The sequence below is a fragment of the Haliotis cracherodii genome, unplaced genomic scaffold (genome assembly GCF_022045235.1).
Source record: "Haliotis cracherodii isolate W230 unplaced genomic scaffold, xgHalCrac1.p SCAF_15, whole genome shotgun sequence".
Lineage (NCBI taxonomy): Eukaryota > Metazoa > Mollusca > Gastropoda > Lepetellida > Haliotidae > Haliotis > Haliotis cracherodii.
In genome coordinates this window covers 22,384,046-22,400,299 of record NW_027266270.1, presented here as the reverse complement: position 1 = coordinate 22,400,299, position 16,254 = coordinate 22,384,046, and the positions used below count along the sequence as shown (strand labels likewise).

At 39.3% G+C, this 16,254-nt stretch overlaps 1 protein-coding gene across 1 annotated transcript in view; it reads right to left on the bottom strand.

The window, feature by feature from the left end:
- Positions 1-339: 339 nt before the first annotated feature.
- LOC139462381 (myomodulin neuropeptides 1-like) overlaps positions 340-16,254 on the bottom strand; it is a 50,348-nt gene continuing 34,433 nt past the window's right edge. The window contains exon 2 of the mRNA XM_071244059.1: positions 340-1,642. Within this exon, the coding sequence (XP_071100160.1) occupies positions 813-1,642 (830 nt within the window). The 3' untranslated portion in view covers positions 340-812. The remainder of the gene's footprint in view (positions 1,643-16,254) is intronic.

Sequence of the window (16,254 nt, the reverse complement as noted above, 5' to 3'; positions counted from 1 at the left end):
CTAAAACATATTTAACTCAACCGATGCAAGATCACTAAACCGCCATCCGCGTTTGCTTTGCCATTGTGTCATGGAAATGGTTTTATGTGTTTTCAGTCAAAGTAAAAGTGTTCAAAATCGAAATCTCACGCTGTCGAGTTCTGTCAAGAATGAAACCTACAGGTATCGAATATACGTTCGAAACGTCTACATTGAAAACACTAGGTTTATATCTCAATTCCATACCGCTGACAGACCAGTCAGAATGCAGAATTCTAAAATGTCAAAGTAGAATGGTCCTTAGTGCTACATTATAATAACGTTGCGCAATGTTAAAGCCGATTGTAATAAATCCAAAAATAAACATATAAACAACATATTTTATTTCTCTTTCAGCCCCTGTTTGGTAAAAACGAATATGATATAACACGAAATAATACATCTGTATTTGATACTGTACATTATAGATATTTTTCATTTGTGATATTGACAGTAGTGTTGAAATCAAGATTACCACAGCGATCATCTGAAGCATATTTTTTATTTTGTCCACCGTCACATCGTTTCAATGTGAAAGAATCCGTGTCAACTCTCGTGTGACCTCACGGTATTTGAACAGGAGTACAAAAGCCTGGAACTATATTAATAGTCCTGAGTCAACTTAAGTTTATATGGATATTGTTTTCAGTAAGTTCTTTGTATTTGAAACACATATGACCACGATTTCGGTATTCACATGATGTTAGCTGATTGTTTGATTCCATGAAGCGGTTTTGATGGGTTTGTAGGGAGGGACGGAAACTACCGAAAGTTCCCGATTATTGCTTAGAGCATCACTGTTGCGTAGAAACACCAGCGTCTCCATCAACTTTCTCGTCCGACCGTTTACCGAGGCGGAGCATACCAAGGGCTCTCTTTTCTTCCCCCTCTGTTTCATCTTCACGCTTTCCCAAACGGAGCATGTTCATTGGTCGTTTTCCAAGACGAAGCATGTTCATTGGTCGCTTTCCCAAACGGAGCATGTTCATTGGACGCTTTCCAAGACGAAGCATGTTCATTGGTCGCTTTCCCAAACGGAGCATGTTCATTGGACGCTTTCCAAGACGGAGCATGTTCATTGGTCGCTTTCCCAAACGGAGCATGTTCATTGGTCGTTTTCCAAGACGAAGCATGTTCATTGGTCGTTTTCCGAGCCGAAGCATGCCAAGAGCCCTCTTCTCCTCTTCGTCTTCTGGTTCCAGGCCCACTACTTCATCTTCCATTCCTTCCCCAGAGCGGCCAAGACGCAGCATAGACAAAGCTCTCTTCTCATACTCATCTGCGTATTCTTCCTCCTCATCTTTCCCTATCCTAGGTAGAGCAACGGCACGGTCACCTTCAGCGGATCGCCTGTAGCGACTTGAGTCGGGGTACATGATATCATCTTCTCCGTTTAATACTTCAGGGTTAACCAAATATTCATTTTGCAATATGTCATATAAATAGTCCGATAGCTCTTCAGAGCTGGGTGAAGATCTGCCGAGACGTAGCATGTTCAACCCCCCGCGTTTCCCCAGACGCAGCATCTGTAGTCCACGCCCAAGACGGAGCATGTTGAGGCCTCGCTTCTCCCTGGATGCAGGTTCATCCTGACCCTCGGACTGTGTCTGTTCTTCTGAGTAGCCTGTAAAAAAGCAAAAAAAGTTTTTTTTATTTATTATAGATATTAAAATAAATTAATGCAGCATAGAGGATTCGAGTGATCCTGTCACAATCAGGCTTGACATCAGCTCAGGGCCCTTATTCCCTCATAACCCCTCTACATTTTTCCTACTATTATCATTATTATTATTATCACCGTCATCATATACATTGTTGCTTTATATACAACAAATCGACGATGATCCTTGAAATCAAGATAGCATCATCATCATCATCACATACCAGTATTCACAACAAATCGGTATTGATCCTTTAAAACAAGATACATTTTGACGGCATGCACCATTAAGATCAAAGAAGTCACCGCGTATATTGTATCATATGTATATTTATTTTATGTGAACGTTCAAAATGTATTTCTGTGTACGGCGCTAGTATCTATGCTCGTTCTATAGTCAAATCAAAGTGATTGCTTCCGATATCAATACACCGATAACGTTTTAAATACCATCTTTACATAAGCATCCCTATTGATAAACACTGTGAATAAACCATCACAGCCTTGCTGTCTCAGGACATATGCAAAACTGTTGCAAAGAGGACAATAACGCTCTGATTGATTATCTTCTGTTGTCGCCATAAACCTCACATCACGTGCTAAAATAACACAACTCTTCCTCGTTATAAGTTGCGCATACAAACCACTAATACGAACGCAACGTCATTTGTGAAGTTCGTTTTCTTGCTGGCAAGGAAGGGCGATTCCGTATTGTATAGTATCAGGGCAGGCGAGCGTTTTGATGATGCATTGTTCACACACACAAATATAAGTGGAAACGTCTTGGACACGAGGAGACGACAAGGTTTATCACCAGCGGTTAATGTGGATTATAATGAGGTAACATCGTTTCTTGGAACACGTTATGCGGCACGAATACCGATTTTAGCTCCTATCGTTCTGCACCGACATCGCCGGAATTAATAAGTTGATTCCAGGCTGGTGAATTACCGTAAAGAAGTCCAACACCGGAAGCACCACGCTGGCAGTGTCAATCAGGTGCATCGGGCGCCTGGTAGGTATCGTCCTCCCTGACCTCATCTCCTTGTAAAACCAGCCTTTATTATGACCTTAAACTATGTAATGAAAAGCTTTTTCCAAACTATTAGAGGCGAGGTGAGACTTGTATATACAATATGTGTACCTCTTGTGTATATCTGTGTCTAGAATGCCAATTTGAACTGACTGATATAGTTATACGGGTGGCTAAGGTCTAGTAGCTACAATTTATTGAGATGGGTTGCGTCCCTTAGCCCTGACGTGATCCGCTGGTCACTGGTTTGGATCCCAAATTCCATAACGATCCTTGAGTTTTGGGTTTCACAAAAGTCAAAGGCCCCGCGGAGATTTCGGTCAGAATGGATCTCTATGCGAGTCTTGCGAGGCGGATCGGGTGGACAAGCTCGGGGACTTGCTTAGTTGCGCTTCCTCGAAAGCCCGACGACCCGACGCTGCTCCGAATATCAATCACTGGATATTCTGATCCAGATTATTCGATTATTAAGGTTAATCTATCACTCCTCTTCCCACATTAGGCTGAACACACTCACACCATTTCACACTGGTATAACTCTTCCTTACTCCGCCATATATCTGGAATATTGCTGCGTGCGGCGTTAAACAACATACAAAACAAAAACAAACAAAAACTGCCATGGCCGCCTTGCTTAATCAGACCATACATCACTAAATATCCTTCACTGCCAAACAAGCGGCATTTTGACAGACTTAGGAACCGACCATTTGATACTCAGGTACGACTCCCGGGCAGTTTGTATGGAGACATGATATTTGATAAGCTAAAGATATTTTTTAATTAAAAGTATAAGTCTAATAATTAAAATTAAATTATAAAAATCCTGCAACAATGTTTTGGTTATTAAAATCCCAAGCCCCTTTTCCCCCCTTACAGCCAATGGTCGATCATGTTTGTCGTCATTCTTTTGTTCAAACGATCCATTATTTCTCACTACTGTAGGCGACGGAGATTGGCGCATCATGCGATTGGCGCATATTTGATAAGCTAAAGATATTTTTTAATTAAAAGTATAAGTCTAATAATTAAAATTAAATTATAAAAATCCTGCAACAATTTTTGGGTTATTAAAATCCCAAGCCCCTTTTCCCCCCTTATAGCAAATGGTCGATCATGTTTGTCGTCATTCTTTTGTTCAAACGATCCATTAGTTCTCACTACTGTAGGCGACGGAGATTGGCGCATCATGACCATTAAGTCATTTATCGTGGAACACAGTATAAATAAAGAAGAAAAATACTTTCCACACACAAAAATATTTCACGCGGGGAGGTATTTTAAGGTTTAGAAAGGAGGGATTTGTTTTGAGTTTGAGAACATACTCACAATGTAGGGTCGGAAATGAGAATCACCTCGCGCCTGGGGTACAGGCGATTCTTGTTCACGACCCGACAGTTGGTCATATGTTCTTAACTGAAACACTGTGACCACTGCACGCTAGCTGCTACCATGGAAGTTGAACAAGGTGAACAAGGTCAACACGAAACGTGTAACTTCTAATCTAGCCTGTTCCAATTTTCCTCAGTAGCCTCCATCATAAAGAAGCCTTGGATATGAGACGGAATATGTTCCCCATAGCTCGAGGTAGAAAATGACGTGTGGATCAACAGGGATGAAGTTTCAGTTATCTCAGTCAGACAGACTTTGTTTATCTGTACCCGTGTTTTGCTCCGTCTTCCACTGATTGAAAGATGCTCTAGGGGCTGTCGTCATTTGGATGAAATAGCAGTGCACAGGCCAAGAAACCACGGACAAACGTTCAATGATCAGGGTTCAGAGTTGTGAGTTTAATCTAGACTGTGATTAAATGTTACTTTCGAAGGATGTGCAAGTCCACATCCCGCTGTTCCAGGAATTGTTACGACAATTAACCCGTGTGTAGGCAGTTAGCTATTTGATCAAAACTGACCTTGTTCCTTGTGGCTATATACTAACACGAAGGAACCAATTACAGGCCGTGGACTTTGTAATTGGGCATTTTCGACATGTTCCCTGCGGTGACTTGTCTTGTAAGCACGAACAATGAATCAAGGCCGAGACAGAACACGTGTTACGCTCAACAAAGCTGTCGTGTCGATGGCAAAAAAGACTTAAAAATCTCATCCTTGAAAGCATTTGAGTAATTAATTTCTAACTATAATTGAGTAGTAAACGAACACTCTGAGTCAACACGGCTTCGCAATGGAACGTTCAACGTTGACTCAATAGGCGTTTGACGCAGTCCAGTAAACACACAACGTGTGAAAAACCCTCTTAACTCACACCTAGGCGATAAAGTTACTCTGTATAAGGAGAATGGAGAGTGAAGCATTGGAGGCAATCGGATCATGGGCCAACCGTCCAGATTGGATGGGGAAACTGCCTGCCCGAGAACACAAACCATGTTATCCCAAGGTGTTGGATAACTTACTGAAACCGCATTAAAAACGGAGGTGATTAAATCAAGTTGGATTGAACTGGTGAGATAACCAGCCCGTGATAGATCACTGAGTAGAATTTGTTTCTCATCTGAGAACTTCTGGTTTATGTGTCTAACACTACAGCATGGTCAATTCACTTCATTTTAGAGGTAGAGATTTCCACACATTATAAACTTAGATTTTTATAAAAAGGTTGTGATACTCGAGTGATGTCTTCTATACTTATTCATTTTTTACATCAGAACATTAAATGCTTATGTATTTGGTTCAAACTATCTGCGGGGAACGAGAGGCATAGTCGTCCATGGAGCCTTAATTTGCTGTGCAGTGTTACGTCCCTTAGACAGTCCAGGATCCGATCGGTTCGATCGTCCAGCGCCAGGATCCAAAACTGATGGGTTTGAAACCCGGATTTTGCCCTGATTATGATGCTTGGTTTGCCACCTGATCCGTCTAAGATCTGATTAACCTTTGGCTTCCTCCCGTATCAAACTCACTCACTCACTCACTCACTCACTCACTCACTCACTCACTCACTCACCCAATGTAACGATCGAGCCTCATTCTCGAACGAATGTTCCACAAAACTAATCATCTTCAATCGAAACGGTTTAATACTATTCACCTGCTACTTATCACTGTGTTGAGCCATACACATTTGCATTGTCGTGAAAAGTGTTTAATGTTGTACCAAGGACTTCATACACAAAGGCCATCCCGGTTTGCGTAAATGCAAAGAGTATGAGATAAATAACGTGCGCAGAATGGGACGGCTACGTCACTTCAGCGCACACATCAAATCGTATTGTATTATCAAGAGGTCAACAGACAAGTGAGTGAAAGAGCGCACCAGTTAGAGTGACAAGAACATCCCATTTGTTAAACATATTGATGGACTGGGGTTGGGTATTTCTTCTTTCTGGACAAGTACATGCTAATTACAAAAGAATTAACCACTATGTACTGATATCGACACTCCGAGATTGGCAATAACTGTCTCAAAGCTTTTCCCTCAAGCGTTACATTGCTTTTTTGAAATTGAGAAGTAGCCGTTTTACAAAAGTAGATTCAAAACCCATTTACTAAATCAGAGTTTCTGACTGACAGAGGAGTGGTTATGAAATCAAATCGAGTCTGCTTTCAAGAGTTGGGTACCTTGTCATCAGCTTCGCCCAAGCCTAACCTCAGCTGTGTTAGAGGACCGCCGACTGTCATTTGGAGGAGTCAAGAGATGTTTAATTAGAGGCCTCATAAGGGCGCCAGAGAATTGCTCGTTAGCCGCCTCAATGCAGGCCATACTAGGATACCTACTGAGCCGAAACTGGTTCCATCAAGAAGGCATTGCCTATGACACAGCTACGATCATGGCGTAGGTTGTTCATTAAGCCATGTTTGTCGAAAATCCCATAGGAGTTTGGAACATACGCTGACAATCGTAAGCAACATAATACAGCATGGTCATTGGGTGTTTGGAGTACCCAAGGGAGATGCTCTTTGTCCCGCTCTATTAATTACTTTGGTATTGTTGCAAAGGAAATCCGGGTTCAAGGCGGATGTTACTGTATGTTTGCCTGATTATCAACTACTATACTGTTTGGATTATCCGGAAGAGGGGATCAACGAAGTAAATTCTGACAGCGAGGTCTTGAATCCGTACTAAATAATGCATACACATGGGAACAGTCAACTCTAGTTTGGAGCTTGATCTCTGGACTTCAGCTCGATCACATGTGTAATGTACTGTAGGATCCGTTCTCATAGGGGTCAATGTAGTGTGTACCTGTACTCGATGCATTTGTGTGTATTTCTATCGCATTAAATTACAGGGAAACAGGGCGTAATTAACCCGCATTTACAAAAACATTAACAAAGCTAAATCGCTTTATGTTCAAGTCATTGATGGACAACAGTACTTAATATTGAATAAAAATCCGTACCAATTAGTCGCTACATGGAAACAATCTGGAATGTGACTTTGACAGCTTGAGAGGTCCCTGAGGACACCTAATTCAAATTGTATTCTAAAATAGCCTGTGGCCACGCACTTCTTTCAAACAATTTCCGATGAAGATATAATTATCTGTTAGTAAATAATGACAAAAGCGATCATTCAGATTTTTGTTTTTGTGGCTAGCGTGTCCGTTTCAATAATATTAAATCGAATATTACCAGTGACAAAGTTGACAAAAATATAAATTCGTATGCGAGCATACCAGAAGTTCACTAAATAAATCATTATTGCGTCATCCACACATCATTCCTTTAAGAGAAAAACGTCCAGAAGCAAGCTCACCGAGGTCTGCTTTTATAGATTAGCAACTAACAACCATCCCAGTACAAGAGACTACACAGAACGCTTCCAGCACGGCTTCGCCACGAGCCTATGTTCCTGTGATGTATAGTGTTACAACAGATCAAGCGATCGCAGTGTACAAACATGAGGTGATGGATGCGTCGTCGGTGTGTGTCGATGACACTGTCAGACATCGGATCTCCATAGCAGGAATAAACTGACACAGTTTCCGTCATCGACAGGGATAGTAGCGGTTGTATTGACTGTAAGCTTATCGCGATCAACATGCATCAAATCATTCTAAGGTCAAATCCTGAATGAATATTCATATTTCTGAGCGAAACAGTTTATGTCAACGTGACGCGATAAGAACATTCGATTGAGCTCAGATATATGTACTTGTAAACCTGATGTAAATTAATTTCGTTACAAAATATGAAGATTCATATAATTCCTCTGACATTTGTATAACGCCTTGACGCTATTATGTCATAACGCCATTCAACTATCACAAATGTCACAGAATAGATGAAAGACGTCAAACGGACGCATCCATTGTGCGCTGTTGTTTTTGGGTATGCATCGAGTCTATATTGCTATAATGTCAATACCTCTCTCTATATAGAGACGTCCTCTGGGACTTGTACATTGTACAGTTGTACACTGTTAATATCACTACATATATAGCTGATCCCTGAGATTTGCAGTCGTACAGTGTCAGTGCTGCCGTGATTAAATCCTATCCCGATTCTGCTACAGTGGACGTCTGGCTGTAATGTTTAGGGCAGCGTGACCACGATGTACTTCGGGGCAAGGTGACAGAAAGGATACATCTGACCCAGCTGCATATATCATGGGACTTGGTTGATGTAGTGTGAATGCTTGCACTAAGTGTATCGCTTGCATGGTTTCAGGTATTAGTGACAGTTGGTATAAGAACGAGCCTTCTCTTTATTCTCCCATAAGCTCGCCAAAAGATTAAAAGAATAATGTGCGGAGCATCCCGTTAACATTTATACCATGCTTCATCTAGGAGCTGCTGATGGTACGACTCAGACTGAATAAAGCTATTGGACGGAACGATGTGTAATTGGGCGTCAAAAGAAACATAACCATCTACATCTACGTCTACATCTACTGTAGACCAAAGAAGTAAAATCTAATTTCGAGATTCAACCGGAAGAACGAGATATTCCACCCGTTTGGCGAACTTCTGGGTCAACACTGTTTGTCTGTCGGTTTGTTATTTGACGCCAGCAATATTCCTGTTATATGACGACAGGGTGTAAATCAGTGATTGATATTGTAAACAAGGGTCAACGCCGTAGGGATGTGATGACACTCTATCAACCAAGCTGACCACCCGATCTGGTAAGTCGCCTCTCGGGACGAGCACAGGCTGCTGGATTGCACCTGGATTTGTGAAGTGAAAACTGGATGTAAAAGCGTCATTACATCGTTACATCCATTGTGAGGCGGGGGTAGCCTAGTGGTTAAAGGGTTCGCTCGTCGCGTTTATAATCTACATAACGAGGACATCCGATTATAACACGATTCCTTGTTTTATATTAGAAATTCATAAACATGAACAAACGGTTTCAGAAATTAATATTTAGTTTATAACAACATATAATACAGACCAGCGAGTACAGGACGTATTGGATTCGAACTCATACTCAACGTAATGATTAAGGCAACGTGTCAGCATCTTGTTACCGGTAGGCAACACTCTAGTACCAATCTCGTGTATGAGAGACAAGTAAACATTAAGTTTGCTGCAAATGATAGTACGTGATTGAGAATAAATCAATCTCGTCAACGAGGGACCCTTATCCCCTACTCTCAGTCACCGGGGACCTTAGTCGTTATCAGAGGAATGGACAATGGTCAAGGAACCCGTCCCTGCACAGATAACGCCAGCCTGAACATCACGACTTTCCTGGTTCTCAGACAACGATGTATCATATTAACAGCATCCTTCATTCTGCAACTCAGGGGGTTCAACCTAAAGCACCTAACAGACGTTAAACAATTTCCTTGTCAATGTTAAAGATTTATACCTTAATTACCAATCCCATGAAGAGCTAACGTGAAAATCGCTGACAAATACAGCCATCATCCGTTCGTGTACCGAAACCAAGCAATCTTGATACTGTCATCTTTACCCCCATCCAGACCAGAAATCTAATATCAGTCATAATTGCATCTGTAATGTTGTTTGCCTCCTATTTTACAGCCATCGACTGTGATAGTTTAAATGGTAGTCATAAAGCATTTCTGGAAATTGCTGGACTAAAAATTGATATTTGTCACAAACCACCCTTAAAGGGCAAGTTCACACGGAAATGAACCTTTTTTTCTTTTACTTTTTCCACATTAAAAGTATTAACATAGAAGTGTCATAGACAAAAATATAAAAACATCATATTTAATTAACATATTTTTTGCACTAAAACGATTTATATTTTTCACATTTACCAAGTGTTCTATTTCCATAACAAAAACACCATGGCTTATGCCCCTTGCAATATGACGTCATTGGTGCCAATTGATAAACATTATGACGTCATCATGCTTTGTTAGAGCCGCTTCACGTGGTACAGTTTTGTGATTCTAGCACTCTCAGATGCCAGCCAGAATTGTGTTATGCTGAGTCACCACTGCGCCGGAGTGTGTCGTAGACCATGTTGTTTTACCGCAAACTGGTCCTTGATAACTTTTGCGTTGAGAATAGACAGGGACCCAGTTGAATTGGCACCAATTACGTCATAATCTAAGGGGGATAACTCAGGCCCATTTCGCTCGTAAAACGAAGGCCTCATAACGGCATATCACTTTCACACTATTGTGAGCTTCCTACTTTCACTGTGAAAAAAAATGAGTATATTTTCAAACACAGATACTAACTAATTCTAAAATTGCGTTTTGTTTAGAAAAAGAAAGAAAGTGATTTTTGCGTGTACACTTCCCCTTTAAGCAACAAGCATTGAATTGGTGCCCTTTGTAGGTGGGACAACTGATGTTGATTCAATGTCTGAGAGGAGTATAATTGGGTTAAAAATGTAATCTGGACCAATTTGTCTCCAGGAAGCTTGATAACAGTGAGCACATTTTGTTTAGTAAAGATATATAAGAAATTATCGTTTGTAAAGGAATTCTTGTATGTCTAATAAAGTCTAGGAGTCATATATTCAGTGAGAGCTATTTAATGAAATATTTTCATGTTATATTCTCGTCACTTACTGGCCCGTTTTTATAGGATACAGTGGACACATTTGTTTTAAGATTGATCAAAGCACAGTTTACAAATGTCACTGAGAATAAACATGCAATGTCAGAGAATAATTCATGAATAGCTGCTGCAACAGATTCCCTAGGAGTAAACGACAAAAGAGATCACAATGGTACGTATGGATAGCTCAAAGTGATGACACCAGGTGTTCGTTAAAAACGAGGCATATCCTGTTTTAACCAAGTTTAAGTTTAATGATACATCATAATGAGTATTCATATTAGTATTACCACAGCGATAACTTCATATCAGTTTAAGCTTAACGATAGATAACGAGGAAACACGAGGTTGCAAAGATATATTTGTTCAAACTTAACAGTCATTGATTGTTTGCTTCATAAAATAAATATACAAATTCGTAAGAGCGAAGAATTATCGGATTTATATTCACTGAACATTATTCAATGATCACACATATATATTTTGAACGATTTACTGGGAATGTTTTTTTTGCAAAACACAACCAACTTTGAAGGTCTATATTCTGCTTACATCATACAAATGATGATCAAGTATAAAATAAGAAGACACTTTGGTGTTGAACAATAAGATTTTGTGAGGTTTGATAATCATAATTAGAATTTGTGTAAAACAAATTCCATTATGATATGAAATCTAAAGCAGAGTCCATTGTGCGATTCCGATTATGTCATGAGCACGTGCTTATGAATCGCTGTCAAATAGTGGTGATAAAAAATTGTCCTCGATGCGTATCCTGTCGCAGTTTAGGCAGCCGTCACAAAAAAACATGCAGAGGAAAGTTCAGTGCTCAACGTGACAAACCCGTGACATGATTATAGTACAGGACATGATTTTGGTCCCAGATGCGTCAAATGCGTCAAGTCGTCGACAGAGAACGCCTTGTTAAAATGGTGCTTAACATTATAATATTCTTCATTTGTTAATTGTTGCTCATTGTATTTGTCCCAAAAATGCGCTTTCCACATGTCATTTTATAGGTACAAGTTCATAATATCAAAACTATACACTCCGTGCGCCCACACTGATATCACCGCCATAAATCATGTTCGACATATTTGGCAGTGGTTGTTTAAGCCAATTTCAAAGCATATGACTCCTAGTGTTCTTCTTGAAAGTCTGTGATAAGGAAATATTGTGGAATCCCATTGAGGGTCGCTGTATGCATTGATAGAAGCACAAATTGTCCAGTCAAAGTCGGGGTATTAATGCCTCGTTTATTATCTCCATCAGATATCGTCCTTCAATCTTTCCAAAGTGACTTTAGCCAATATTAGTTTTACTACCCAAGATCAAAGACGTGCCAGTAAGAGCTGAACAGGTTATGGTCAGGACAAAGGTGAAGCTCCAATAGGCATCTGTCGCCATGCCTTTCATGCAGCGGATAAAGTCCTTCTATGGTTAATTGGATGGCGATATTTGTGGAAGGGTTTCTGTGATTATAAGGGCCAAATCACGGGAATATGGTGACTTCTTAGACATACTGGGCTCTAAAAACCAATACAATAAGTTAAGGTTGGGAAGCAGTTAGAGATGTCGCTGTGCAGATACAAGGAAATAGGCTTGTCTCGCGATATATAATATTACTGTAAATATGACAGCTATGGGTTAAAAGGTTCTGTCTCTGGTTATGTTGTCTCTTAAGGTCTCTATCTCGTATTTAGCGATAGGGATGCTGCGCCCGTGGAGATATCGTAATTACAAAGCCCTCTATCCCTCATAAGACTCTTCGCTACCATAACTCTCAGAGAAACTTCCAGCAAGAATACTCTTTTCGGTGACTCACTCGAAAATAGATTAAGCTGCATTCTATGCTACTGACATATTTCATCAAGTAAGTCTTCGTGATCTTACATTTTCACAACATTTTCTGTCCAAGATACTAGCAAGAACTACATGTGAATTGAAGCAGACTTATATAATACTATTTAATGACTGGGTCAATCAGAGAGTTATAATTAGACGGCTGGTGATCAATCAAAATATCTGGTATATGATTTCTATTATCCGTTATTCCAATAAACGTGGTATCCTTACCACTAGCTGTAGCATGGAAGGCATAAAAGGTAGATTTAAATTGGCAATGCTTAGGCCTATTACATAAGGTTAATGTCCACGTAAACAGAAATTTATCCATAATCACACCTCCTTATGATTATTCAAAAACTTATTACAAAAACGATAATCTAATATAATTTTATGTATCAAGTGTACAGCACCAGAGTGTCTCAATACAGTTAAGTTAAAAAAAACCCAGCAGACCACTTAATGGGAGGTAAATTGGCTGAAAGTAGTTGTCTGAAAGTAGTATTTCTACATCCCATGTGAAATCACCACTCAGATCTGCCAGTAATAATTGTTGATTGGCTATGTTCCTTCGGGAATTGATTTCTTGTTCAAAGAGTTGACTACCATGACCAGAAAGCACCATTTACATTGCCGATTCTGAAAGGCCTACATATTACACCAGTGCAAGTTGTTATTGCATCAGAACCTAGAAACGTGTTCATTCATGTCTGTATTATTGCGAATCCTTGGTTACCGAGTTTGCATGTGACATAATTTCATTACGTTGTGTAAAACAAATACAATTCGACGTAACGATTCAGTCTTATAATCATAGCACACATGATACCGACAAGAAAAACACATAAAACCGTCTTATGCTACAGTAATTAACGAGAGAAAATGAAATCACTGGTAGAATTAATGATATTTTCAAGATATATATCATGTAGACAGACCCTACAGAAACAATGATTTCTGCAAGTTTATTCTTGTAATTGTTTTTATCGATTGTTGAAAAATAGCAATTTCTTTACAACGATTTTGAATGTAAATTTATTGTTCTGAAGTTCAGATGAAACGTCTCTGAAAGGAGAATCACGATTTTACGACTATTCCAGTAAAAATACCTCGAACTGACCAGACTTCATATCATCGTCTTAGTGTAATGATGGATTGAATCGTCTTAGACTAATTAAGTTATTTTCCTACTTTAAATCAGTCTGAGATTAAATAGCCGTAAACGTTAGAAAAGATCACGGACAAATGACAGCGATTTATCAATTCGTGGTAACAATCGTTGATGTTCTTTCGAAAGATGTGAGGCTCGCTGCAACGCCTAGATTATAGCTCAATGTTGACGTCGATTTCAGAAAATCAAAACCGCTGGAATTGCTACTGTAAGCCGCAGTGAGACCAAATGCCCTTCACACAAAACACGTTGTTTGGGAAACAGATTGCGACGCTATTATGTGGGCGGAAAGCCCATGGTTTTATGCAGTGAAGACATATCATCATGCTGAATACATTTATTCCTGGTTCTGCGTTTTTGTGTGTGAAGACGTATATATTTATTGGAGCGATTCTTCTCTGTTTCTAACATAAAAGGGTCCCTAATCAAGTTTTGGTTATGAGTGGGTGTCGGGCTGGTGGTAATGTACTTTAAAACACACGTAATCCCACGATAAATGCGTTGCACACAAGATCCAACATCACAGCTGTGTACCATTCGGCCTTCTCGTGTGTATATCTCAACGCTTAGTGCGTGTATCTTAATATCGTTGCTTATTAGATAACGGGGAACCACTAACGACGAATTAAGTGCATCTAGTATTCAGAGAGTCATTTGCTTGTAAATTAAATAATACCCAAAAAACTATTCACATGTGTTCTTTCAAAGGATCAACTCCATGATATATTACTTAAGGCTTAATGTCTTCAGAAAAACAAGAACCTATTACTTGAGAAGCACGCTAGGAGTATCAAGTATGTAGGTTCTTGTACTCAATGGACTGTGCTTAATCGTCAATGGTAATAATTCTTATGTTATGCATTTCTTCTTGTACGCAATGGACTATGCTTAATCGTCAATGGTAATAATTCTTATGTTATGCATTTCTTCTTGTACGCAATGGACTATGCTTAATCGTCAATGGTAATAATTCTTATGTTATGTATTTCTTCTTGTACGCAATGGACTATGCTTAATCGTCAATGGTAATAATTCTTATGTTATGCATTTCTTCTTGTACTCAATGGTCTATGCTTAATCGTCAATGGTAATGATTCTTATGTTATGCATTTCTTCTTGTACGCAATGGACTATGCTTAATCGTCAATGGTAATAATTCTTATGTTATGCATTTCTTCTTGTACTCAATGGACTATGCTTAATCGTCAATGGTAATGATTCTTATGTTATGCATTTCTTCTTGTACGCAATGGACTATGCTTAATCGTCAATGGTAATAATTCTTATGTTATGCATTTCTTCTTGTACTCAATGGTCTATGCTTAATCGTCAATGGTAATGATTCCTATGATATGCATTAATTTCTTCTTGTACGCAATGGATTATGCTTAATCGTCAATGGTAATAATTCTTATGTTATGCATTTCTTCCTGTACGCAAAGGACTATGCTTAATCGTCAATGGTAATAATTCTTATGTTATGCATTTCCTTTTGTACTCAATTGACTATGCTTTAACGTCAATGGTAATGAATCTTATGTCATGCATTGCTTGAAATCACCTTTAGCTCAGTTAATGACTGACCATTCCTACGATACAGTGTCTAGGTGGTTGAACAACACGAGGTTTTTCGAGGACAAGCATGTGTTAATATAATCTATTTGTAGTTTATGAAGAATGAGTATAATTTACACACAACCATTTAGATTTCATATCGATATTTTGAAATCGGCCACTCTAGAATTACAATTGTAGTCATTGATTTCTTCTCGTGAGCCGATGTTAGCGTAACGATGCACCACAATTGGAATTCCGTTTTAATCAGCAAAATATTCCTAAACTTTGTTGTTGAGATCCCAGTGTTGCTAAATACAGTGTAATGAACATGTAATCGAAAAGTGGGGCAGTTTGAATTGAAAAGTGCTCAAATGTAGAGTCGATAAAAAAATATTTGAGAAGGAAAAAATCAGAAAGCTTCCATTGTGTCAAGGTGAGATGATTAACATGTGGTGGCGTGCCAACGTGACTGAAATGACTTGCAGAGTACCTGAGAAACCACTCAAGTTCAGCAGGTGTTAGCTGATGGTAATGTTGTATATCAATACAAGACCCACACAGGCGACGCTGGGGTAATAAAAAGGTATACATTGACCACGGCTGCCAATGAGGGTGGACAAAGTGCTGCTATTTACACCATCGTGGGGATGTGTATATCACACGCACCTGTTAATGATTGACACACTGAATAAACACACTAATTGGCATGTTTGTGTGGCCTTTCTGTGACATTTGGTTTGTTAATTATGCGATCAGAATTGTATTGATTAATGAAGGGTAATGCAACAGTACACAGAATCTGCGTAATGCTCACATTCCCAGTCATATCCTGGCGGGTTTTCATTGACTACATAGTGACAATGGGATATTGCATTACATGCGGTGTTTATATTGGATACGACAAAAAGTAGATATGAATTAGGAACGGATTGATCTACTTAGTCCAGAATTTCTAAACTACAAGTGAGGATGCATGTAGATATGAATTAGGAACGGATTAATCTACTTATTCCAGAATGTTT